This window comes from Mesoplodon mirus (genome assembly GCF_964341445.2).
Source record: "Mesoplodon mirus genome assembly, chromosome: 6".
Classification (NCBI taxonomy): Eukaryota; Metazoa; Chordata; class Mammalia; order Artiodactyla; family Ziphiidae; genus Mesoplodon; species Mesoplodon mirus.
In genome coordinates, this window is record NC_138982.1 from 70878637 (window position 1) to 70906452 (window position 27816).

A 27816-nucleotide genomic window follows, 5' to 3' on the forward strand; every position below is an offset into this window, starting at 1 on the left:
TTCATCGCGGTGCGCGGGCCTCTCACTATCGTGGCCTCTCTTGTTGCGGAACAGGCTGCAGATGCGCAGGCTCAGCAGTTGTGGCTCACGGGCCTAGTTGCTCCGCAGCATGTGGGATCCTCCCAGACCAGGGCTCGAACCTGTGTCCCTTGCATTAGCAGGCAGACTCTCAACCACTATGCCACCAGGGAAGCCCTGGAATTTGGCTCTTAAAAGGATAGTCGAAAGTGTTTTTCAACTCCGGTCCTTAGACAGCCTTGTGGAGCAGAGATCCATTACTTTCCATCTTCTGGATTAGTCATGCATTTTTTTTTTAAGTTAAAATTATAAGTATCAATAACATCACAGTTTAATGAGTTAATGCTAAGCATATAAAATGTTGGCCCACTTCCTCTACCACCGTTGTTGAGCCTGAAGGGAGGAACAGTGAAAATAGTCATGTCTATTGGATATAATTTGGGGTACAGTCAGAAGGGAGTGGGAAATGGGCACAAAGTTGTGGAACAGTTTGGGTGGTTCTGCACTTCTGGAAGTGATGGCCAGACACAGGAGGTGTGGGGAACAGGGAGGTCCGCTGGGAAAAGGTATCAGGAGTAGAGCAAGTCCTTCTCCCAGAACTTCTCACTCCTATGCTTGTGAACTGTTTAGATTAATCAGATACCTAGAGATTAAAACAATATATAAAATATATCAAGACAACACCAAATCAGCCTGTTGGAGAGGCATGGTGGGAGACCCTCTAAATCTTAGAAAAATGTTCCATTAAGAAATTAAAAGTAAATTATATTACTCTCAAGTCATTACAAATATAGGTGGTGATTTCACTGAAGCTCAATGTTTTAATGAAGCATATCACCAATTAGGTTTTTTTTTCCCCTTTTTATTTTGAAATAATTGAAGCTTTCCCCACTGATACTATCTTACACAACCATACTAGATGATCAGAACCAGGAAAATAGCATATCATCAATTAGTTTTTAAAGATTTCAAAGTTTGTTAAAGCATTTTAAATCCCTGCTGAACTTTGGAGAGGGAAGTTTCCCTGGAAGCAGCCTAGTCAGAAAGGTGAACATGACATGCAGAGAGATCAGGTATCTCTATTGGAGCAATGTTTCTCAATCCCGGCTGAACATTCCAATATCTGGAGGATGGGCAAAATTCAACCACTGGCTGGGCCCACCCCAAATCAATAAAACCAACCCCTACAAGTAAGACTCAGGCATCAGTATGTTTTAAAAAGCTCCTCTGGGGAATTCCCTGGCAGTCCAGTGGTTAGGACTCTGTGCTTTCACTACCAAGGGCCTGGGTTCAATCCCTGATCAGGGAACTAAGATCCCACAAGCCACCGTGGCTCGACCAAAAATAAATAAAAGCTCCTCTGAAGATCCTTATGTGCAGCCAGAGTTCAGAAATACTGATGTAAGGTTGATTTAATGCTTTTTTAAAAATGAGGTTTTTGAATTTTTTTTGTCTGTATCGGATCTTAGCTGTGGCACACGGGATCTTCGTTGTGGCATGCAGGATCTTTCGTTGTGGCGCGCAGGCTTCTCTCTAGCTGTGACGCACAGGCTCCAGAGCGTGAAGGCTCACAGGCTCTATAGTTACGGCTCGGGCTGTAGTGCGCACGGGCTTAGTTGCCCTGCAGCACGTGGGATCTTAGTTCCTCACCCTCATCCCCTGCATTGGAAGGCAGATTCTTACCCAGTGGACCACCAGGGAAGTCCCTTGAATATGTTTTGCTTTAGTGACATCACTGACAAATATTTCAATGTATTCAAACTCCCTTTGTTCTATAGATCCAGGCTTCAATTTTCTATAATTAAACTAAGCCTTAAAACTGAGCTATGTAATAGAAAGGCAATGGGACTGCTCATCCCTGGACGTCTCCGAGGTCCAGGCAAGGGACAAAAAATGGCTGGACTAAATCAAGATCTACTCCTTTTCCTCCCACTCTAGCTTCTAGTAGTCTGGATCAGTATCATTGTTTTTACTTCAATTTTGAGGAAATTTGGAGAACTGCTAATATCACAGAGGGAAAAATATGTATACAAAGGAGATTTTATTTCTCCCATACTACCTAATTGGAGTAACGACGCAGGAATACATAGACCCCAGGCATAATCAAATTACCTCTGTGAAGTCTCGCCCTAAGACTATTTTTGGAAACTAGGGATTTTCCAGATTAGCGAAAGCTGTGGCGTTGTCACTGGCTCAGGCCTGAGTTTCGCAAGCGAAGCTGCTAAAGCAGCCGCCCTCCCAGTCAATACGAAGCCTTCGCCTTACTTCGAAACCCCTGTGAACCACACGCTCATCGGGGAGGTTGTTTTTTTTTTTTTTTTGAGCCGAAGTAGTTAACATTCCTGTTTTCTAAAAATACTGTAAAGCACCCTTCTCCAGATTCCTTGCGGGTCACTTTAAATTACAAGTTCGTCCGTACACGACATCGGAGTAGCCACTTCCACCCGCCAATGTGGGAGAAGGTCGACCCTTTTGTGCTCGCCGAAACTGCGCCACCTAAATGCGAAAAGTTAGGAGAGGAAGAGAGACGGGAGCACAGGGACGCACGTTCTAGACAAGTTGTCAACGCGCAGGGGTTACAGTAAATTTTGCAGACTCGAACTTGGTGATAAGGTATCTTGTAAAGCTATCTTGTTAGCCTCCCTTATTATACTTGTGGTTAAAAATATTACAAACGAGGCGGCTTGGGCTTGTTTTAGAAAATAGATCACCTCCTCGACCATTCTGGAGGCCCAGCGGAGAGGGAACCCAGGTCACCCGAGCGCCCCGCCGCTCCCGGGCCAGCGCAGGGTTGGGGCGCCGCGGGCGGAGTCGAGGCCTGAAGGGACTAGTTGGCGCACGCCGGAGGGGCGTGGTGACGTCAGGGCGGAAGCGCACGCTGCGTGAAGCGGCCCAGAACCCGGCGGTCACGGGAATATCCGTCGCGCCGAGGACGCTGGTTAGTCTCTCTCCGGGTTCCGGCTGCGTTGGGCGTGCGTGCAGCTCGCTGAGACCATGGCGTCCGGGCCTCACCCCACCGCGACCGCTGCCGCCGCCGCCGCCTCGTCGGCCGCCCCGAGCGCAGGCGGCTCCAGCTCCGGCACGACGACCACAACGACGACCACGACGGGAGGGATCCTAATCGGCGACCGCCTGTACTCGGAAGTTTCGCTCACCATCGACCACTCGCTGATTCCGGAGGAGCGGCTCTCGCCCACTCCGTCCATGCAGGACGGGCTCGACCTGCCCAGCGAGACGGACTTGCGCATCCTGGGCTGCGAGCTTATCCAGGCCGCCGGCATTCTCCTTCGGCTGCCGCAGGTCAGTGTTCCGGCCCCGGGCCGACCTGCTGCGCCTCCCTCTCCGCTGCGTCCCGGTACCGCCAGGTCCCGGCCGAGTTGGGGGTGTTCCCTTGGGGCTCTTTAGCCGCGGGTCCCAGTCGGAGCCCGGGCATGTCGAGAGCGGGAGGGCGCCGGGCGACGGGAGGACGGGGACGGGAGCTGTTCGCGGTGGGGAGGGGGAGGGGAGCGAGCGGCGGCGGCACAAAATGGCGGCGGCGCCTGGTGCGGGCCCGCCTGACCCCTGCGCTTCCGTTCTTCTCTTGTCTGCAGGTGGCGATGGCAACGGGGCAGGTGTTGTTTCATCGTTTTTTCTATTCCAAATCTTTCGTCAAGCACAGTTTCGAGGTAAGCAGAGCGGGGGCGGGTGAAAGGGGATTTTTTTTTCATCCGGAAATGGGAAGGAGGGCGGAGGTGGTGTCAGCAGCCAGTTTTTCCAGAAGGGGAGTGGTTAGTTTCAGGCCTTTGTACCTAGCTCTCACCCACCGGGAAGTAGGGACTTTAGGAAAGTGTTTTAGAACCAGAAGATGGATCCTGAGCCCAGGTGCCCTGTTATCACGAATTAGAATTTTCAACCAAATGCAAAATTGCTGTGAGATTGAGCTTGGCTCTGGATTCACAATTAAGGGGGATTAAGCAATAAAAAGAAAGCGTTACGCTAGCATAGCCGGTAAGCCTATGGCCTAGAAATGTCAACTGCGATTTCATTTCACCAAAGGTCCTAAAGTTCTCAGCTGTGTCCTAAAGTTTTTTCAACAGGATAAGTTCCTTAGACTTTGAGAGGGGCACTTTTTTCTAGCAGTACTCTGTAGTGCCATAATCTAACAACTTTTTATTGGATCATGGTTCTTTCAGATTGTTGCCATGGCATGTATTAATCTTGCATCAAAAATTGAAGAAGCACCTAGAAGAATAAGAGACGTGATTAATGTATTTCACCATCTACGCCAGTTAAGAGGAAAAAGGTAAGATTGGCATTATTGAACACAGATCTCTTGATACTACTGTGCTGTGCACCAATCATCAGATCAAAACATTCTTTCCTCTCAAGTTAAAACCGATGCAAGGGAAAACTGACTTTAATTTAGGTGTTAAAAATTCTCATAGGTTCGCTGATACTTAATTTGAAAAATCACAATTAACCAGTTATCTAAAGTTTGTAGAGGCAGTTGCGTTTATGGACAATCCTAACAGTGCTGTGAAGCCAGTCCTGTGGTTTAAGATTTAACAAGAAAGGGAATACGTTTGACTCCAGTGTGAGTGTATTCTGTAAGTTATTTTTCTCCTCCGTTCTCTGGAAGACTGAAGGCTGGAAGTGTAAACACTGCAGTTCAAGTTAATACTGTGGCAAAATTTTGTGTAGATTGTTTTTCCACGGGAAGTCCCAGTTAATTCCTTATCAATTGAGGTTGGCTTTTGTTAGAATACTTCTCAACATTGAACTACGATATATCCTATAATACCGGATCTGAAAGGACTGCAGGATGATAAAGTTTGGAGTCAAAGGGATTAAACAGGTATTTTGTTTTGGTCAGATGACAGTGTCAGTGAGTGGGTTGCATTTAGGTAAGGCCCATTTATCTGATCTTATAAGAAAATAGAGACCCAAATAGTGGTGTCTTTTAGGTGTCGTGGATACCTGCTAACACTTCATGTGTTCGTGTGAGGCGGTACCAAACAGTTTCAGTTGTGGTGCTTTTGTCCATAGATGATCTCTAGTACATGCTACAGAAGAATATATGTGGTGTAGATTAGTTCTCGTGTTCAGTTTTTAAGGAATTGTTGTGATGTTAGATAAACTTATACTGAATTTGAAAGGAAGTTAGTTACAGAAGGATTTTAAGTCGTTTTGGGGTTGGGTAACGGTTAGTACCCAATTAGTATCTTGCGTGAGTGGTCTTTATTTGCTGAGTCTGTAAGTTGGCAGTAATGGAATTATTCAGAGACAAGCCAGTAGTAATCTTAAAATCTGAAACATTGCTACCCAGATAGTTTTCACAGCATTTTTCAGTTTTCTCCATTCTTTACTCTGCCATCTTTTCTCATTAACCGTAACCATTTCCAGGGATAGACTAATTTTTTTGGTTTTCATTTAAAAATGTCTTTTAGCTTCTTAGTGAGGAATCCCTGAAAATTGGGAAGTTTTCAAATTGGTATTTAGCATGGTCTGAGCTAAAACATATTTAGATCTAGGTGATTCTTCAGGGTGTTTAAACAAAATGACACTAATAAAAAGGTTTTGTACCTTTCATCAGAGGATTCTGTGTTAGCTTAAAGGAAATAGTTTTGTTAGTATTCTTTGGACCATTGAGCTAACTATTGTCATTTAGTATTATGTACTTGAAAATTTTTCTTTGAGTAGTCTTCCTTGATTTCAGAGTAGGTCCTCTTAACTATAAAAACCTTGGAATTTAAAACATCTCACCTGATTTGACTGTCGTGTCTGATGTAACTGTGGTTTTTTTTTTTTTTCCTTTTCTTTTGGTCATTATCGCAGAGAAATTGATTGTGTCTCAATCTTAGAAGTCTGATTATAGCATGAAATTTAAAAGGAGTTGTTAATTGCATGGAAGTCTTTTTTTTTTAAGGCAGGATGTAAAAGTGTTCTGTGCATATTACAAGTTTACTCAGACAGGTAGCTTGTATATGTTATTAACTTCAACTCTTTTTTCCCTTGCAACCGACTATACAGCGACCAGCTACATTTACCAAAGCCTGGGTGATGTGGAGTGGTACATAGCGATGAAGCTGTCGTCATGGCAACAGTGAGTGAAGTATCGAAAATCCCCAAGGAGAAGCCAGTGCTCTGAGAATAGGTCACTGGAATCGGGGACTAACAGGTTGGCCACTGGTGAACCATTTAGAAAAACTCCTGTTTCTTGTTATAAGCGTTTGTCTTTGCTGTCCAAGTTATTAGAACTATAGTTTAGTAATTTTTTGCATAGGTTAATGTTATTAGAAAGTGCTATCAATATCACACTTTAGTTAGGTAAAGTATATATCATTCTGTCTTATTGGTGCTATTTATTTTAATTTGGTTTATGAATAGCTTTAAATTGAAGTGTGACCTTGGTAATAACAGAGGCATCGTTTTTGTAGACTTTAGGTCACTGTATTTAAGTCCTGACTACATATTAGAATCACCAGAGGAGCTTTTAGGAAGAACTAATGCCCAAGCCCCATCCTGGATTTTTTTTTCCTCTCTCTTCAATTTTTTGTAGTTTGAGAATGGTTTTTTAAGCTCAGAATAAATGGCTGAATTTAAAAAAGTAAGATTGCTTTTTTGTTTCAGTAGTTTCCAATTATAATTTGCTTTTGAGATGTAGCATACTACCAGCAAATTAAGAGTTTTATGTAGTTTTAAGGCACCTATCTTCATACTATAAGGCTTCTCTAAAAGAAGACAAATATTCGAAGCCTGGTGCAACCCACTCATTGGTGAATATGGTGTGGTATTTTCAACATGCATATAGATCATAGATTAGAGTTGGAAGGGAAGAGATCTTGTCATTTAGTCCAGCCTTCCTCTGCAGTTTATCTTGGTGGCTCGAAAACTGTTTTAAACACTGCCAAAGAAAGAACGTCCTTTTGAGGTAGGAATTACAAATTTCTGTAGGTTGAGTAGCAGTCTGCCTTCTTGTAAACTGATCTCGTTTAAGTATAGTCTCTTAAAGAACTTGTTCTTCATTTTCTTGGTCCTTTGTACTACGTCAGTGAGACAAACCATGTTTGGATCTTCTCCTAAATTTGTTGTTGTGGTTGTATTTCAAGATCATGCTGAAGGAAAAATAGCTATTCTGAGAGACCAGATAATAAACGTCAAATGACCAGAACCCAGAATTTCATACTAAGACTAAAATTTGAAAATCGTTCTTTTCATATAAATTAATCTGAAAAATCTGACCAAGTTAAAAGCGGAGGAGGTAGGTAGAGTTAGGTTTGGGTATTTTTTGATAATGAAAATTGTTTTCTGAACAGATGGTTTCTTTTAAAAAGATTTTAAAATGTTACCTCTTCAAATTTTTTTTTTTTTTTTTTTTTTTGCTGTACGCGGGCCTCTCACTGCTGTGGCCTCTCCTGTCGCGGAGCACAGGCTCCGGATGTGCAGGCTCAGCGGCCATGGCTCACGGGCCCAGCCGCTCCGCGGCATGTGGGATCTTCACGAACCCGTGTCCCCTGCATCGGCAGGTGGACTCTCAACCACTGCGCCACCAGGGAAGCCCCTCTTCAAACTTTTATTGGAAAGGAAAGTTTACCTAATTGGGGAGGAAGAAATTCTAGTAAGCCTTAATTCAATTTGATGTACTTGTTACCATGTAAGGTACTAATTGATACTTTAAAGAAACCATTTGCTTAGGCAGTTTGAATCTTTTCTTACTGCTGTTATATGGGGACACGTTTTTCTACTTCTGATACAGAATAGTCTTTGTAAGTAGTGTAAATTATATATTCATCGAGCCTTCTTTGATTTGTGAGGTAAAACCAGTTCTGAACAAAAAGAAGGTATCAGATTATACACCTACAAAGTTAACTTTGAAGAGTACAGGTAGTAGTAGGCCTAAGCAATAAGCTGTGTACTTAGTGGAATTATATATAGTAGATAGTAGTTTGGTTTCCTTAATTGGTTTAATGTTGGGATTTTGACACAAAAAAATGGGAAAGTAAAGATTGCGGTAGAAAGGATGGGAAGTAATTCACGTAAGCAGAATTAATGATTAAACCTGATTTGGGACTCATAGCCATAATTCAGATGTTTAGTTGGTTGATTGCAAGAAAATTAATTTTAACAGAATTTGAAATCTACTCTTAAAGCAAGTTTAGTAAGAGGTATAATGAATTTGTTCAACATAAGTGGGAAAAAATGAGACAAAACTGCTTTTATAATAATTTTATAAGGATTCTAATGGTGCAGTTTACTGTTTGAGTTGCACATTAAGGGTTAAGGTGATGCGCAACTATAACACCAGAGGTATTCTGTCTCCTAATGAATGCCTGATGAAGGGGCCATCAGATAACTAGTCCATCGGTTAAAAAGTCTTAAGTAGATTTGACTTTTTTCCCAAATTTTCTGTTTTAACATCTGAAAAATCATAAACCTTAGGATCTTTGGAATATGTTTTCATTTGAGTTAAATTTGATTTTTTTCCAAAGAAGAATGAACTTGTAGCCTACTTGTCCTGATAAAAATGGGTTCATTATTATGTTTTTATGTTAGAAATCAGCTCCCTCCCCAATTGGTGGCCGCATTTCTCAAAGCTGTAAAAGAACTGAACTGAGTGAAGGCCATTTTAAATGTTGTTAACATGCTATTTTCCATCTTGTCAGCTTTGCCAACTTTTGTCTTATATCCAACTTGATAGAAATCGTATAGTATAGAATAACTAAAAATAGTTTAAGCATTCCAGTTTTATAATTTGAAATAGGAGGAAGAATGGAAAATAAATATGGTAGCTGATTGTTTTTACTCTGGTAGCATATCACTACAGGGTAATGTAGCTTATTTCAGATTGTTTTCTGATCTTCAAATGGATATCTAGGGTTTTGGCTAACATGGGCTTAAATTTTCCTGGATTTGGTGTGCATGGTAAAATGAGTTATATAAGTGGGGGCAATGTTCAGAATGACTGTCTTTTTAAAATGTTGTGTTCTGCCCAGGGCAAGAACTCCTGAATCTTTTGGCTGAAAATGAATTGAGTTTGGGGAAAAGTATTTAATTGTTCTACCCAGATACACACCTTATCAGGGTCTTAATAAAAATTATTGTTTGTTGGTTGGATCTAAGAATGTCTCAAATGAAGGACATTGGGACATTTTATAGGCTTTAAAGTGAAAGTCTAAGTCCTGACTGACTTCTCATTAATAAATTAGTTTTCAATTTTAAGACTTAAAGATGTTTTAATTGAAAGCATTTTTTCCCAAAGCATTGAACCACTGATATATCGCCTTCTGCATCATAACTTTTGAAGCTATCATAATTTAGTCTGGCACAGAGACCTTGAGTACTCTTCTAGTTTCTTCATTATGGTTGGTCTTCCCATCTCTTTTGCCATTGCATACTAAAGTTACTACCTAATAATGACAACTCTGACCAGATTTTGGCCTGGTTTTTATCGATCACTTCGAATTTTAAATCTGATTTTTAAAACATTTCTTTGGTAATTGAGCTGAATCTACAGTTTCCAGATTATTTTCTTTAACAGAGATTCTTAGACCAGTTTATTTAAACAAATTGCCCATTTAGGGGAATCTGAATTAGCTACCCACCGTTTTTTCCCCTAATTTTAATTTTGGCTTTAAACTAGCCAAGAGTTGATATTTTATAAAATGAGTAAAATCACTATAATCTTATGAGGTCTTTATAATACGTATTTTCAAGAGCACATTAGTTTTGTTTATGGAGTCTATGGAGACTAATGAGGTTTGTGGAAATAAATCAGGCTATCACCTAATATATATACCTAAAATATCTGGATGAAAAAAATCAACAAGGATGTATCTAAGAGCATTAGAGTGAATTTTTTTCATTGCAGGGTTTTGTTAGTAAACAAGGAACTAAGTCTAGAAAGTATATATTTAATTAGCATAACTTGGACAGCACAAGATTAATGCTTTTAACTTGTTTGCAGGAGTTTAAAAAGCTGGTTTCTGTTGCCAATAGTTGGTTGGAAGGGAAAATGGAGATGCCACAAATAAAATTTTTTGGATGTGCAAAACAGTTTTGATTTTATTTCTTACAAACTATAGGACTCCAAGCCCCCTGATCCTTGATCAGAACTACATTAACACCAAAAATCAAGTTATCAAAGCAGAGAGGAGGGTGCTAAAGGAGTTGGGATTTTGTGTTCATGTCAAGCATCCCCATAAGGTGAGTTGTAGAATACAGAAATAACATTCGTAAGTATTAGGGGTTTTCTTAAAATGTTATTTTACATGAATTTATATTTTGAGAGTTGGTTGTAAAAAGCAACTTTTGGGATATTGATATTTATCAGTAAAATGGGAGTTGAAAAGACTTGGGTTCAAGTCTTTACTCTTTATTTTGTTCTTTTTGCTTCTGAGGTAACCCAGTTTCCATACCTAGAAAACGGAGATTTTTAGATATTAGCCAAGGAATAAATAATACGTGTATCTGCAGAAGTATCTGACAGTATGCTACCCTGTTGCATCGTGAAATGCTGAGCGTGGCTGCTCACTATTAGCATTATTGAATGTTCTTAGGTTTCTCCAGTGTCTCTTGGCTTCCATATGCTCAACATAAGCCGTAGCACAATGGTTAAGAGAACAGGTGCTCTGGGGGCAGGACCATCTGCACACAGAAACTTGTTTCTGCCATTAGCTGTGTGACCTAGGCAGATATCTGTTTCTCAGAGTCCACATCTCTAAAATTGTAAAATGAGAGTGATGATAATATAGGTCCAGAAAGATCAGAACTGAGGTAAACTCATTTATATGAGTTTTTTAATTTATCACACTTTAGTGTGATAAGCTTCACTGTAGAAATATTAGTGTTTGATTACTTACCCACTCTGAGTTGTACATACATAATATGTATCATACCCATTGTGTAACTTTAAAAACATAGCAGTCTCTAGGGTTTTTCTACCTTGGGAAATTAAATGAAATAATCAGTTCCTGTCACATGAAACTTAGATACTGTTCTTAACTGATTTAATTTCCATTTTTTTCCTGCACAATTTTGGAACATTATGTCTCCGTATGAACTCTAGTAGCATAATAACCTACATTGACTCTCGGGTACATTTTAGTTGGTCTGTATTATTTATACAGTTTATAGAAGAATTAAAACTTGCATCTAACATTTTCAGTTACTTATGTTCATTGAACTCTGTACTCTGAAAGAACCACCAGTATGCTAAACTGAGTTTTTTTCCCTTGCCCTTCAGATCATTGTTATGTATTTACAAGTCTTAGAATGTGAACGTAATCAAACCCTGGTTCAAACTGCCTGGTAAGTTGCTTTTTTACATTTCTTTCCTAGCCAGGAAAACAGAAGCAGAAATAAAGTAAGTTTCATTTTCCCTTTCCAAAATAATGAGATGAGTTTGTTTTGGTGCTTTTTGTTTTTTTGTTTTTTAATGAAAAGGTAAATAATGCTTATTTCTGCTTCCTGTTTTCTTGGCTTGACTAATTACTTTTAATGGAGAACTCAATTTAACTTTGTTCTTTTTTCTACTCTTTAATTAAAGGGTAGTCCATGATGGTAAGTCATAGAACTCTGCCCTCTGCACTTCAGCCCATGACCTCAGGATGGCCTGATTGGCTGCCCTGCTCTCCAGCCAATCCAGTGCAAGCTCTCATCCGAGATTCACTGAAGTGGTCCATATCCATCTGGCAGCATCTTCTAGTTCTGTCGGGGTGTCAAAAGGATTTGTATATTTGCTTCTAGAAGTAACTCTTCAACATGCCTATGTATTTAATGTATACCTGTAACTATCAAAATGAATAGTTCATTTTTGATAGATTTGTTGTCCAGCCATTATGAATTAAATGATTTTTATTAGGAGTTTGACTAGATTTCTAATTTTTTTTGGTATGTATAGCATGAATTCTACCAAAGGAGACGGCAGCTTAAGGTGGGCACCGTTACCATCCATACTTGATGAATTCATAGCTGCTGGGCTATTGGAGGCAATAGTATTAGAAGAAAGAAGTACTTCATTTTTAAGAGATGTTAATATTAACATAGCACTTTAGAACTAACTTTGTGTGATTTGCAGTGCTGACTTATTTAAAGTTAAAACGAGTTCGTGGTTCAGCCACAACTACTGTCTTAAGACTGTTGATGATGTGCAGTACTTAAGTGATGTAATTCTTATGTTCTGGACTTATGACTGCCATGCTTATTTTTGGGCTAAATAAATATTAGTAATACTAGAAAAGTCTCATTACTTTTATAAAATGCATGATATTTTTTAATATATGTTCTATAAAACATTTTTAGCAGTTTTCATGGGTAAGGAATTTTAAGAAATAGTCTTTTAGTTAACCTTTTGAACTATTTGTAAAATTTCTTCAATACTTTAGGAATTTTGTGGGGAGGGTTCACTAATATAAAAGTCCAGTAATTTATTAACTGAAGTAGTTACTGCTTTTATTTATACTTAGTCACAAAAAGGTATGTAAACAAGGCTGTTGTATGTGTTTTTTGCTCTTCACTTCCCAACCCAGGTTTTCTGAAGTAGCTTACTTAGCTTTCTAAATATAATTTGGTGAGTGCTTACTGAAAATGCCTTTTTTACCCCTCTCACAGTATTGAGTTTTTGAAAGAACTTGATTGACACTGCTTTTCATTGTGGATAAAGGAGAGAGATGGTCAGTAATTAATGGCTTGAAGTATTGTTGGAGAGGTTTATTTCTGAAACTAGTCATGTCAGAACTGACTTTCATTGCTTTTCATAGAAATATGTTTTTAAAAAACTTTACGTTCTATTTGGAATAATAAAGAATTATTTTAAAGGACTTTGCTTATATATAGGAGACATGAAGAATGATTCTAGTGTTAAATTCTTACCTCTTACTGATTTTTGAGCTAAGAATTGTTATATGCTAGAATATTGAAGATAAAAATATGAGAAGAAAAAAGAATAAAGTAGATTGAGTCTCCAATTTTATGTAAGCTTCAGAAGAACTGGTTTATTTACATACAAAGCTTATGGTTGAAATATTTTTCAGGAATTATATGAATGACAGTCTTCGAACCAATGTATTTGTTCGATTTCAACCAGAGACTATAGCATGTGCTTGCATCTACCTTGCAGCTAGAGCTCTTCAGGTAGGTTATGTATATAGCCTGATATATATATTCTATAGTCCTGCAGGATAAATCACAAGAAGTATCAGTTCTCCTAATAAAAACAGTGAAAATTTCATCTAAACTATTCTATTCTTATGGTTTAGATTCCATTGCCAACTCGTCCTCATTGGTTTCTTCTTTTTGGTACTACCGAAGAGGAGATCCAGGAAATCTGCATAGAAACGCTCAGGCTTTATACCAGAAAAAAGGTAATTCTGTTTACTAGTGTTTGTGTTAATATTTTGTCAGTGCTAAGAATCTAAACTTCTGTAAAAGAGAAGTACTAACTTCACTTTCTTCAACAGCCAAACTATGAATTGCTGGAAAAAGAAGTAGAGAAAAGAAAAGTGGCCTTACAAGAAGCCAAATTAAAAGCAAAGGGATTGAATCCCGATGGAACTCCAGCCCTTTCAACCCTAGGTGGATTTTCTCCAGCCTCTAAACCATGTAAGATTAATTCAGGATTGAAATGACTTGAGTACTGAAGGTGTATAGTTATTAGAAAGCTTTAGCACTTAACAGTTGCATGGAAACAAAGATGTTAAGCTATTACTGTTTTCTCTCATGACAGCCAACTGAGGACTGATACTTGGATGGTATTTGGAGTCACATTTAGAAACAAAATTGGTCCTCTGTAAAATCTAATAGTTAACATGCCTTATTATGTTTTGTTTTGTTTTTTTAACAGCATCACCAAGAGAAGTAAAAGCTGAAGAGAAGTCGCCGATCTCTGTTAATGTGAAAACAGTCAAAAAAGAACCTGAGGATAGACAACAGGCTTCCAAAAGCCCTTATAATGGGTGAGTATACTTGAGTTAGAAAAATGGCCTGAGGAATCTTTTTATGTCTTTAATTTCTAACATAACTTAGTATGCAACTAAAATATTGTGTGGGGTTTTTTTTTTTTTTAAGTGTAAGAAAAGACAGCAAGAGAAGTAGAAATAGCAGAAGTGCAAGTCGATCAAGGTCAAGAACACGATCACGTTCTAGATCACATACTCCAAGAAGACAGTAAGTAAATACTCTCTTAGCGAAAGCAGTCTTATTTGGAGTAAAGGTTCTGGCTTTTTTAAAAAATTGCACATAGACTGTTTTCAAAGTTAGGCTAGATTTAGTCTTTTAATATGAGGTAAATTGTGAGAAATGAGTTTGGAAATACTCTCTATAGGCATGTGGCTTTTTGTTTTGTGGTGGTGTATGTATGGCATTCTGTTCTGTTTTTGTCCACGTTTTTTGAAGTGTAGGGCCTGGCTGACCACTTAATAATTAATAACCAATAATCAGGACAGTCATAGCCAAAGAATCTTCACTAATTAGCTTTATAATTAGATGGCTAGCTACTTGTGGCTCTTCAGTGGTTCTTTTGAGCGTGTGGGAGATAATTCAATAAATAGCTATCTAGGGCACTGTTAATTACTCCCCTCCTTGGAATATAGACATGCAGTAAATTTGTTCAAGATTTGTCTAATATGCAAATAGGCTTGAGGAGAGGTAGCGAGGGGTGGGGAAATACAATAAAAGTCTTCAGTCTGGCCTGTTACTGACACCATTCGATAGTTTTGTTTTGAACCTGCTATGATGAGCACCACCAAAACTAATCTGTTCCCAGTAGAAACTGAATCTAAACCTCAAATTTTTATTATCTAAGTTATAATAATAGGCGGAGTCGATCTGGAACATACAGCTCGAGATCAAGAAGCAGGTCCCGCAGTCACAGTGAAAGCCCAAGAAGACATCATAATCATGGTTCTCCTCACCTTAAAGCCAAGCATACCAGAGATGATTTAAAAAGTTCAAATAGACATGGTCATAAAAGGAAAAAGTCTCGTTCTCGATCTCAGAGCAAGTCTCGGGATCACTCAGACGCTGTCAAGAAACACAGGCATGAAAGGGGACACCATAGGGACAGGCGTGAAAGATCTCGCTCCTTTGAGAGGTCTCATAAAGGCAAGCACCATGGTGGCAGTCGCTCAGGACATGGCAGGCACAGGCGCTGACTTTCTTCCTTTGAGCCTGCATCAACTTCTGATTTTGGCTATCTACAGTGTGATGTATGGACTCATAATTGAAACAAACAATTAAAAGCAAACTGATTAGGATTTGATTTCTTAAAATTCTTTAGATCTCTAGAAACACTGAGGACATTTTCTTTTGAAAAGAACTATGTTTGGGTTTTTTTTTTTTTTTTTTTTTTTGCACATAAAATGCCCTAGCAGTATCTAATTGAAAACCATGGTCAGGTTCAATTGTAATTATTATAGTTGTGTATTGTTTATTGCTATAAGAACTGGAGCGTGAATTCTGTAAAAATGTATCTTATTTTTATACAGATGAAACTGCAGACACTGTTCTATTTAAGTGGTTATTTGTTTAAATGATGGTGAATACTTTCTTAACACTGGTTCGTCTGCATGTGTAAAGATTTTTACAAGGAAATAAAATACAAATCTTGTTTTTCTAAACTGCTTCATACATCTTATTTAAATAAATTATTAAAAAGAAAAATTTTAATAGTAAAATGGCTGTACTGATTTTCTGACAGACCTGTTCTTTCTTCCGTTACATAAAGTTGGAGATTATTAAAATGTAATTCTTACCTGCATTGGGAGCTATCATAGAAATCTCTATATATGGAAAACAAATGGGTGTGGCCCAACAATGTAACATTAAATGTTTCATTGTAGCATGAAACTAAGTCAAAACTTGATTTGCACATAAATGGCACCATAAGGTTATTTTAAGTCGGTTTTAAGTACTATTTGCAAGGGTGAGCAAACCAGAACTTTCAACGTGACAGCAAGTTAGAGACAACTACTGAGCGTTAACATTTTTCTTCAGGTATGACGCTTTTTATCTAAGCTAGGAGAGCTAAGTAATAAGGTGAGCCGCCCACCCCCCGGGCTGGCTGTTAAAGTCAAGTCTGACCACAAAGAAAAAAAGCCAGAAGTCATAGCCAAAAGAATATTTTTAGAATTATTCACGTGGAGAGTTATCGTAAAGGCCATGATAAATAAAATACTGCTTTATAGTTAAAATTTTCCATTAAAATTTTCACCCATCTTGATTACTTACCTTGTCCACTAGACTTGGCTCCAAGTGACTTGTTGCTGTTTCAAAAAAATCACATACACCCACAAAGAGATGAAGATTTACTGCCACTAAGGATGTTTAAAAAGAATATTTACAGCTTCTGAAGAGGATTCCAAGGATTTCCGAACACATTTCAGCAGTGGCGGGCATTGGGGCTGGAAAAAGTAGAAAGCCTCACAGGGAGACAAGATTCACTTGGATATAGAAATGTCGGGTATGATCCTTAATCAGTTACATTTCTGACTATAAAAACTAACACGGCCTAGTATGAATGAGCAACTTCTGGAAGGATAAACAGTTCTTTTAGAGTGTTCTTTCTACATGTGCTTTTATGATACAATTGCTGAACTGTAACAGTATTTGTGCAGAGCTTAAACTGCCTCTAAATAGCAAACAGTTTCTTTCCTTTACAAGACTGGCATGAAGAAAGGCACAGGCAAATGTCAAGGCCCTGTTTAACAAATTAATCCTGAATTCTTAATAGTGTAGAAATTTTTACCTACCCTATCCTTGTTTGGAAATAGTACGCGGGTGAAGGGGTTTTGTGAAGACGGAAGGTATGGAGAATACATCTGCGTGTGAGGTGAGGGTTGCATGTTAGACATTGCATTGGGATGATAACTTTTCCTTGTGTCCTAATTTTTGTCTTGTGCTGTTACTGAATCCGTTTTCTAGGTTGTCAAGAGCTTGACAACCTTATGCTGCTGTACCCAAATTGAAAAACTTAATTTTCAGACTTAGGGGAAAGTCGGGTACCCACCTCTTGGCTCCAAAAGTAATGATCAATTCTAGGTCAGGCAACGTTGCTTATACCTCACCAACTCACCATTCCACCTCCCACCCTTACTTGGAAGAAAGTCCCAGACAAATGATTTCATCACGTATTTCAGTCCAAAAGGTAAGGGCTTTTTAAACGTCCATAATATTTTTATTAAAGTAAGAGTAATGTCTAACTTAGTATTCAGATTTCCCTTACTATCTCTCATTTGTTTTTATAATTGGTTTGTTCAAACAAGGTCTATATTTGGTTTAAATCACAGATTGTCCATCTTTTTTTTTTTTCCGTGAAATTTAAAGAAATTGGGTCATTTGTCTTGGAATTTTCCATATTCTGGGTTGGCTGATTGTAACCCTATGGTGTCCCTGAACACATTTTTCTGTTCCTTGTAGATCTCAAGGCTTGGTAACTTTAATTTTTCTTTTCACTGAAGTTCAGAAGTCTGGGAACCCAGGCTATGTGTTATTCTGAAACGTACTAAATTGCGGCCTCATTCACCAGGTATCTCACCAAGTTCCTGATGTTAATACATTACTGCTTGTACCTCAACAGCCTTGTATGTATGCACCCCATTTTGTATCTGTCCACTCACCTTTGTTTTCCACTGCAGCTGTAAATCTACAAATAAGATGTTTAGTATTCATCCTAATGATTCTTAATACAAGCCCTTTCATGGGCAAAGTCGAGTACCCACCTCTTGGCTCCAAAAGTAATGATCAATTCTAGGTCCAGCCTTGATCCCCTCGTGTCCCTTAGAGTAGCCACTCCTGTGGCTGGAAGGCACAGCTTGACTTTGTAACCGTTTGAACTTTGTCCATTTCTGGAATAAAAGGAACATGGGCTTCCATGTCAGCTCTGCATTCAAGTCATTCCTCTACTAAGGTGATGTGGCAAGTTATTTAACCTCTTGTCTGCAAACTGGCCCTTTCCTCCCAGCATTGTGCGCAGTATGTGTGTTAGACATAAGGTCTATTTTTACCTCTGCAATCCAAACAAGTCATGTTAGAAAGCACCCTACTACTTAGAGAAGTTTGAATTCTACGTTTCCTATGAACACAGTTCAAAATACAGCCGTTTCAGAATGCTGCCTCACTGAGATCAGCTCTGAATCTGAACAGTACAAGATTTTAATAATTAAAGCATGAAATAAACACCAGCCTCCTGGATTGCAGCTGTCCTCTTGACCCTTCTGCTTTTGCCACCTCTGCTCAGGATAACTCTAACCCAGTTCTAAGGACAGGAAATTCCTACGCTGCCTGGTTGTATGTCATCAAATTCCTCTTCTCTTATCAACTATCATCTCAATAGTAGGTGTAGTAGCATTTCTATCTGTACGTCTTTTCCACGGTCCTTCAACCAGTAGCTAATGATGTATTGGAAACGTTAACCCCATGTTGTTCTAATACATAAAACTGCAGTGGTTTCTCATTTCACTCTACAAACCCCTGACTCCAGCTGTATGTGATCTGACCCCTGCCAGCTTCTTCCATCAACCTCTCCTCCTCTTCCTCAAATGTGCACATCTATTCCTGGTCCTTCCCACTTGCTGTCCTCCCTGCTTGGGATGCTTTTCCTCCATATCTTGTATGATAGGCTTCATCATTCAGGTCCCCTCTCCAGAAATAAGCCCCTCTTGACAACTCCCATCAACGTTGTATTCCTTGCTAACATTAACTTCATAATGCTTGCCACTATCTGAAATTACCTTATTTTACTTTATCATTGACTCTTATTAGAATATAAGCTTCAAGAGAGCAGCAGAAATGTGATTTATTCATTACTGTATGGCCCTTACCTAATCCTACAACAGTGCCTGGCCTGTACTAGGATATGCAATACATAATGAGGAATGAATGAATTTCACATACACAATTGGCTGAATGGGACTTTTAAGCCCTCATCTTTCAAGTTTGAGTGCCTGTTCTTACTCCAACTGCCCTTCAGTGAATGTGTATATTCCTTTTACCGGGTTCTAGGGTCCTGGAGCTCACAGACGAAAGGGGGCAGATAGATAAACTACAGCCCAGGGGTAGCCAACTGGTGGGCCGTGGGCCGAATCTTACCTTGCCACGGGTATTTGGTTTGTGCAATGTTTGTTTTAGTGAACTAGCTGCTAGCATTTTTAAATTGGAAATACATAAAAACCTAGACCTCCAACTTTTTAATAAAAATTAGAATACGTGAGATCTACAATCCCTCAAGGCAACAACTGAGTAGCACCCAGCAGCCCTCTGGTTGTGGTGTGCACACTACAGTGTGTTACAGTTCTGTCTACTCCCTCTTAATTGCAACAGCAAAGCAGGTGTCAGTTTGCATTTATCACTGTGTGGACGGTGGTATCTTTCTTGGATCCTACGCCTTTTGCTCACTGATGTTACCTGCCTGAACGTTGCAGTAGACCCCTGACATCTCGAAGGATATCCAAGACCTATATGAATCCCCACATCTGTGAATGTGGCATTGTTTGTATAGGCTCCTGGGTCAGTTGAAAATCAGACTGTTTACCGTGCCCGACATCTCTCCACTAGTTACCCGCAGTATAATGTGGTTTACCTTTTCAAACTGGAATTTCTCACTCGAGCAGCTGTTTCATTGCTGGAGCACTTACAGGAAAATTCCACAAGTGGATTCTTCCTGGTTTTACATAGAGCATATGACACATGATGAGCACAAGGCACATCATAACGCTAAGCCACCCTGAGGTTCAGTATTCCACCCTAAATTACAAAACTAATTTTCCACTCAAGATATATTCTTTTCTTGGGCTTTTTTCAAATAAACCAAGTTTCATTCATTGGACAATATCACACACACACGTATGTATATACACATATATATGGGGGGTGGTATAGTTGATGTATATTAGTTTCAGGTGTACAACATAGTGATTCACAATTTTTAAAGGTTACGTTCCATTTGTAGTTATTATAAAGTATTGGCTGTATTCCCTGTGTTGTACAATATATCCTTGTAGCTTATTTATTTTATACATAATAGTTGGTACTTCTTAATCCCCTACCCGTCTTGCCTCTTCCCCCTTCCCTCTCCCCACTGGTAACCACTAGTTTATTCTCTACATCTATGAGGCTTTTTTGTTATACTCACTAGTTTTATTTTTTAGATTCCACATGTAAGTGATATACAGTATTTGTCTTCCTCTGACTTATTTCACTTAGCTTAATACCCTCCAAGTCCATCAATGTTGTTGTAAATGGCAAGATTTCATTCTTTTTACAGCTGAGTAGTAGTCCATTGTGTGTGTGTGTGTGTGTGTGTGTGTGTATATATATATATATATATGTCACATCTTCTTTATCCATTCATCTGTTGATGGACACATGTTGCTTCCATGTCTTGGCTATTGTAAATAATGCTGTGAACACTGGGGTGCATATATCTTTTCGAATTAATGTTTTCATTTTCTTCAGATCTATGCCCAGGAGTGGAATTGCTGGATCACGTGGTAGTTCTATTTTCAGGTTTTGAGGGACCTCTATAATGTTTTCTACAGTGACTGCACCAATTTACATTCCTACCAATACTGTACAAGGGTTCCCTTTTCTCCACATCCTCCTCAGCATTTATTTGTGGTCTTTTTGTTGTAGCAGACTACATCTTACACACGATTGAAAGTGAGAGTCAGCGAACTTGAAAACAGTCGAATTGCAAATGTCAAGTTTCTACTGTAATTGCATATACACCTGATGATAGCTTTCATGATAGGTTTCTACCTAGAGATATAAGGGTAGCGAAAGTCTTCATGTTCAGGTATGTGGCAGATAACCTGCATATAATTAATACCTGCTTGCAGGATACTTGCTATCCGCGTGGAGACAAACAATTTTTTTAAAAGCCAAGTAACATCCAAAGTAATCCTGAGTATATTTTAGGTCCAAGCAAGCAGTACACTGAGGGCTGAGTTCATGAAGGAAGAGGGACCGGTGTGGCCTAGGCGCCTCGGAAAGTTCATAGAGGATAGGGAGCCATGGGCTGGGCCTAGGATGGGAAGGATTTAAAAGGATAGGAAGGAAGAGGCAGTGTAACCTTGAGGCAAGATTCGAGTTATAGACTCAGGGCAGCTTGGAGTGTGCCCCGAGAGGGCACACTAGGCTTGTTTAAACTGACAGGAGGGGCTCATTCGGGGCATAATGGACTACTATTGGAGCAGAAATGGTGAGGCTTATGGAGTTAGACTGCCTGGGGTCTGCTGTCTAAGTTTGCACGCACGACTTAACCCCTCTAAGCTTCCACTTCCCAGCCGTGAGGTACTCATTGAACCTGCTGTGTTCAGATAAGCATTGAAGGACCCGTGCGTATACTACTACACTTAGTGCAGTGTTAGGCTTGTAGTACGTGTTAAATAAATAATGGTATTATCATTATTAACATCACCGGAGGTCTGGGGATGCCAGAATCAGGTGCCTTGTAGACCGGAGAGCCGTTTTAAGCAGATGGGTGGCTATTATTTTCCTAAGATTGCCCTAACAAATTACCACAAACTTGATGACTTAAAACAAGTGTCTTCCCCCTCACAGTTCTGGAGGCTAGAAGACTGGAATCAAGGTGTCGGCAGGACCATGTTCTCTCTGAAGATTCTAGGGAAGAATCCTTCCTCGCTTCTGGCAATCCTTGGCTTGTAGCTGTGTCACTGCATTCTCTGCCTCCGTCTTCACGTGGCCTTTTTCTCTGTATGTGTCCTCTTCTCTTCTTATAAGGACACCAGTCATTAGATTTAGGGCCCACCCTAATCCAGCATGACCTCATCGTAACTAATTATATCTGCAAAGACACTATGTCCAAATAAGGTCACATTCTAAGGTTCTACGTGGACGTGAATTTTGGGGGGACACTATTCAACTCACTACAGGGACATAAGAAAAAAAATGTTGAAAGAATTGGAAACATTTTAAAAAACATTTTCATTTTGAAATAATTTTAGACATAAAAGTTGGCAAAAATACTACAAAGAATTCCTGTATATCCTTCACCCAGGTTTCCCAAATATTAACATGTTACCACACTTGCTTTATCACTCTCTCCCTCATACACACATGTGTATGTGTATGTAATGGATCTGATATTTTTGAGAGGAAGTTGTTACAGTCACGATGTTCCTTTACCTGTAAGTATCTCAGTGCATACTCCCTTAAAAACAAGGACATTTCTCTTACATAGTCACAATATAATTATCAAAGTCAGGAAATTAACTGATCCCAAACTATAATCACTGACATTTTTCAAATATTGCCAATTTTCCTACCAATGTCCTTTTCCTGGTCTAGGATCCAATCTGGAATCACACGATGCCTTTAGTCCTTTCATCTGCAACAGTTCCTCAGTCTGTCTGTCTTTCATCTGTCTTTCATCACTTTGACATTTTTGTTTGGGGATTTTTCCCAATATGATAGTTTGATAAATTTCAAATCTTCAAGGAAAATTGTAAGAGTAGTACAAGCACTACCCTTATATTCATTACCTAAGATTCATTAATAGTTGATGTTTTGCTACACTTGCTTCGTATCTCTACGTATCTATGTGTAGACACATATTTTTCTTTTTCTTTTCTGAACGATTTGAGTTACTTCACCTCTAAATACCTTAGCATGTAACACCCAAGATCAAGGACATTTGCCTACATAGCCACAATACAATTGTCCTCATGCTCAGGAAATTTAAACACTGATATAGTTATGTAATACAGAGTTTACGTTTGAATTCTCCAGACAGTTGTGGTAATGTCCTGTATAACTGTGGGTTGGTTGTTTGATCCAGGATCCAATCAAAGATTATTGCATTTAGTTGAGTATCTCTTAGGCCACATTAATCTAGAAAATTCCCCGTGATTAGATTCATGTTAAACAGTTTTGTTTAACTGTTTAACATGAATCTAATCATGTTCCACTAAGAGGGCACATGTCAATTCGGCCCACTATCGGTGATGTTAAGTTTGATCACTTGACCGAGGCGGTGCCTACCAGATTTCTTTACTGTAAAGGTATCTTTAATCTGTACTCTGTGGGGTTATACATGAAGACTGAGTGAATTTCCTGTTCCTTGAGAGTTTTTACCAGTGGCTTTACCATCCATTCATGGCCTTGGCTGGAAAATGATTTTTCCAATTCTAGCTTGTTTAAACATTTATTCTTCTGAAAAGAAGAGCTTTCCCTTCACCTCTTCAATTTTATTTTTTCCTCTGTGTTGGGTCTTTGCTGCTGTACATGGACTTATCTCTAGTTGCGGCGAGCTGGGGCTACTCTTTGTTGTGGTGCGCGGGCTTCTCATCGCGGTGGCTTCTCGTTGCAGAGCATGGGCTCTAGGCGTGCGGGCTTCAGTAGTTGTGGCACGCAGGCTCAGTAGTTGTGGCTCGCGGGCTCTAGAGCTCAGGCTCAGTAGTTGTGGCTCACGGGCTCTAGAGCTCAGGCTCAGTAGTTGTGGCTTAGTTGCTCTGCGGCATGTGGGATCTTCCCAGGCCAGGGCTCGATCCTGTGTCACCCTGCACTGGCAGGCAGATTCTTAACCACTGTGCCGCCAGGGAAGTCCCTCCACCTCCTTAATTTTTTAAAGTATCTGTGGATTCACAGATTTTTAAAATTCAATGTGTTATAATTCATTCCTATCATTATTCATTATGACGTTGAAATCATGCCAAATTAGGCCAGCGGAAGCTCCTTTAAGCCAGCTCCTTTGACCTTTCGATATGCCCCCATGGGTTTTGGGGCGTTACATTACTTTCTTGTACAACAAGATTATCCAGGCTCACCTGGTACTTTCTCTGCTTTCAACCTAGGAATGAGCCACTCCTCTTAAGAAGTATAGGTTCTTTTAAGTGAGGGACCAAATTCTGGCTATTGGGGTGTCATTGTTTCTACACCTTTTTGTATGAAACTTCTGATTCCAATCCATCACTATAAGATTCTTTTCCTCTCCCCCCCCCCACCGGTGTAAAACAGTGGTTTTGTAGAATGTCCCTTAATTGGGGATTTTCCAGAATTTCCTTGTGGTTAGATATGGGTTTTGATACGACAGAAGTGAGTGTCCTCTCAGTGCACCCTCTTAGGAGGCATATCATGTCGATTTGTCCCATTACTGATGGTGTCAGCTTTGATCATTGTGTTAAGGTAGTGTCTGCCAGTGTTCTCTACTTAAATGTTACTATTTTTACCTTTGTAATTAATCAGATACTTTAAGATCATATATTTTCATCATAATTCTGCCTGCTAACTTTAGCATCCATTGATGATTTTTGCCAGAAACATTTACTGAAAATAATTTTCTGGGACTTCCCTGGTGGTTCAGTGGGTAAGACTCCACGCTCCCAGTGCAGGAGGCCCAGGTTCGATCCCTGGTAAAGGAGCTAGATCCTGCATGCATACCGCAGCTAAGAGTTTGCATGCCACAACTAAGGAGCCCGCCTGCCGCAACTAAAAGATCCTGCATGCCGCAACTAAGACCCAGCACAGCCAAACTAAAGAAAGAAAATAATTTTTTAATTCTATAATACCATCCCTTCTACATGTATTAGTTAGAGTCTCACTGGAAGGAAGAGCATTTCTTCATTTGTAAATGGACTAGTTTTGTGGGTTGTAATTCATTACTATCATTATGTATTTTGTTGTTCAAATTATCCCAAATATGGCCAGTGGGAGCCTCCTTAAGCTTTGAGATGAACATTTTAAAAACTTTTCTTCACATGTATGATTTACCGAAAGATTCCACCATTTGTACGTTCTCTGGAAGTGTAAAATAAGAAGTTCTTGGGCTTTCTCATCAGCACTAGCTTTAGAGGGGATGAAGTGACTTTTGAAGGTCAAGATGCCTACACTGCCAGTTCTTAGGGCTTCTCATGGCTGCAATTTCCAGACCAACTGTCCTTCAGTCCAGGACAACCTCCCTCCCTCACGGATTATAATATAATAGTTTCCAGACTCTGACAATCTGTTCTTTCCTGACAGGAGCCTTTTAGTTTGCAGTACGAGGTAGTAATAAGCACTACCGCCACTAGAGGTCACTGTTTGGCTGGAGGCGCTGGAAGATCTCATTCTGATCAGCTGACTCGTAAGCCTTATTCTGAACACAATAAGGACTTGTCTGTTTTCAAAGGAGCAACAGTATCTTTAGACATGTCCACTTAAGCCTCATTTGGGCCCTTAATCAGACTTGAACCCTTGATAACAACTCTAAGAGTATATGCCTTTGCTAAGTTCTGCTGGCAGAAGAATAGACAGCAACCCCAATATATATGTGCACCGAGTTCCAGGTGCCGTTCTATTTCACATATAGTAACTCATTTAGCATCTTTCAAAAACCCTGTGGTGGTGGGGAACCCATGAGGAGGTGACTTCACCCAGCTAGTAAGTGGTTGAGCCAGGATTCAACCCAAAATGGTTTGTTCATATATTTACCCACTGTACTGTGTATCCACCTGCACGGCTTTGCTAGAGTCCCATTTTGATCCCATCTCTCCATATCAAGCCTGGAATCACTGGCCTCTTTATAAACTGCTCACATAATGAGATTTGAAATTGTCGAGGCTTTCATAGCTTGGCAGTGGATGCCGCTCACCTGCTGTGCCCTGGGAGCTCGTCCAGCAGTCGTGCTCTGGCCCACACCTCAGCCCAGCCTGCCTCCGTGGTGGCAAGCTGGCCAGTCTTGGGGTTGCTCCCAGTAACCCTGTGGCCCCGTTCAGTGTCATGCCCAGAGTATCCGAGGCCACCAGCTTTCCCCCACTTGGCCCTTTCTTCCTAGAAGCAGTAGCAGCCTGCTTTGGAAGCTGCTTCAAATTAAGCCCAAAGAAAGACACCTGATAAGGTTTGAGGTCTTTCCTCCTTGGCAGTGGGTGGTGGAAGGGCCATGGGTTCTGGAGTTAGACCAGCCTGCATTACAAACCCGCTGGTCCTGATCAGTGCTGTGTGGCCTTGGAGAGAATTGCTTAACTCCTCTGAGCCTGAGTTTCCTCATCTTTGCATAGACAGTGATAACATTTCCCTGAAGGCTGTGAGAATTATTGATATACATAAAGGACACCGGTACAGGGTAGGAGGTACTTGATAGATTTGACTATTATCACTTCCTTAAAGGCACAGCCCAATCCCCACCAGTCAGAAAAGCTGAACCTGATGTCACAGCCTCGGTGGAGCTCTCTTTTTTACCAAACACGGGTGCTTCCTACTGCCTGTGTTATTTCTTGAGCAATGAAAACACTGGCAATTGTCATCTCTTGTGCCTGGACTAATTCTCCAACTCAACTCCAATCAGAGCTGCGACGGTCCTTTATACAAACTCTAGACACCTCGTCTTAACCAGGGACCCAAAACAGTGCCCAGCACATGACTGTTGATGACAGAAACTAACTGAAGTCAGTTCACAAGTATTTATGGAGTATTTACCAAGTGTCAGGCCATGGGTGAGCCTCTGGGAGCAGGGAGGAGATTAAAGCCCAGCCCCCCACTGAAGGAGCTCCTGCTAAGGCTAAATTTTTCTGCAAAGGCCTGGAATAGTTCGTGCACTTTTCCAAGCATCCGATTCCCAGGGGAGGGCTTTCTTGGTCGAGGCAGTCTGGTTCACTGCGTTTCAAACAGGAGGCAAAAGCAAAGTCCACAGCCCAGAGTCTTCACCCTGGAGAGCACATAACGTGGCCTTAAGTGCCCGAGCGCCTGGGGGTAAGAGATGGTGAGAGAGGAGCTGGCCACGCCCTCCTCACCACGAGGTGGCAGTGTTAGACCACAGGCGGCGGAGAACTCAGTCAGTGATGGGTTCCCTGGTGACTCACTCCAGCAATGTGGTGTCTGCATGATTTGTTCTTGGGTGGAGTGGAAAAAGGAGAGAGAATGGGTCGGAAAAAATGAAACCATCTGTTGAATTCGCAAGCTGCCACAGTCAGGAGTTCAACCAATATTCAAGTGACTCTAAGTATTTTTAGTGCAAAGGAATAAGGTAATTTGAGGGTTTCAGAAAACAAGCCCTGTCCAGAAACCGAAATGATAATTGAAGAAATACTGTGCATTAGCAAAAGCTTTACTCTTTCCTTGCAAAAACAAAGTGACATTTTTTTTTCCAGGAAAAGGAAGGCTTTCAGAAGTTAAAAGAAACACAGTTGGCTGAGTAAACCCCTCCCCATCCTTTGCAATTGAATAAAGAAACTTCCCTCTTATCTAGGTTCAGAACGGCAAGCAACCTCGGTGTGGGCACTTCATGAATATTCATCGATGATGAAAACGTCGAGAATGCAAAGGTTCTGTCATCTCAAGAACCCTTCTGAAATGCCAGCAACTGAAGCAGGAGCTCCACTATCCTTAGCAAATCTTGAACAAGAAAAGCCCAGTTCAGCTGGTTATGTGGGAAGAAACCGAACAAGGACAGTGGATTAATCCCTCCCAGAGTCTGGGGTTGTGACTGTCCTTACAAAGAGCAGAGCAAACTGAAGCCGTGGGTAGCCGTGGTTTTAAACAACCACTCCCAAAACATCCAAGCCATTGGGATTCAGTGAGTCCACTTTGTGGAAAAAACCTGCCCCGCTTCCCTGTGCATCGGAGAAGCAGGCTGTGCCTATGAGCACACAACTAATGTCAGAGCAGGGTGTGGCAGTGCATCTATCATCTTAAACCACCCTGATCACGCTGTATCCATTGAGCTGAGGGACATGCAGAGAGAACATGGTGAAACCAATACATTGGTATGTTGTCCGGTCAAGGTCTGCTTGTTTTGGCCCAGGGAACACCTGGCCTTGGCCCGCGTGATCTCGATAAACAGAAATGAATATACCTCAGTAACCATTGCCCAGACTGCCTGGGTTGGTGAAG

At 40.4% G+C, this 27816-nt stretch overlaps 1 protein-coding gene across 4 annotated transcripts; it reads left to right on the forward strand.

The window, feature by feature from the left end:
• Positions 1-1489: 1489 nt before the first annotated feature.
• On the forward strand, positions 1490-27816 carry CCNL1 (cyclin L1). 4 transcript variants are annotated; one of them, XR_014294351.1, is made up of 12 exons: positions 1490-3318; positions 3609-3683; positions 4191-4300; positions 10080-10200; positions 11240-11304; positions 13029-13128; positions 13254-13358; positions 13455-13596; positions 13838-13949; positions 14062-14160; positions 16234-16453; positions 27173-27816. XR_014294351.1 is itself a non-coding variant. In XM_082624651.1 (11 exons), exons 1-11 carry the CDS (start codon positions 3013-3015, stop codon positions 16247-16249), a joined length of 1251 nt encoding a protein of 416 aa, XP_082480777.1. In that variant the 5' UTR covers positions 1490-3012; the 3' UTR covers positions 16250-18403. The 4 variants fall into 4 exon arrangements, 3 of the variants coding, with proteins under 3 accessions (XP_082480777.1, XP_082480776.1, XP_082480778.1); XM_082624651.1 differs by lacking the exon at positions 27173-27816 and having other exon boundaries at positions 16234-18403; XM_082624650.1 differs by lacking the exons at positions 16234-16453; positions 27173-27816 and adding an exon at positions 14798-15611 and having other exon boundaries at positions 1494-3318.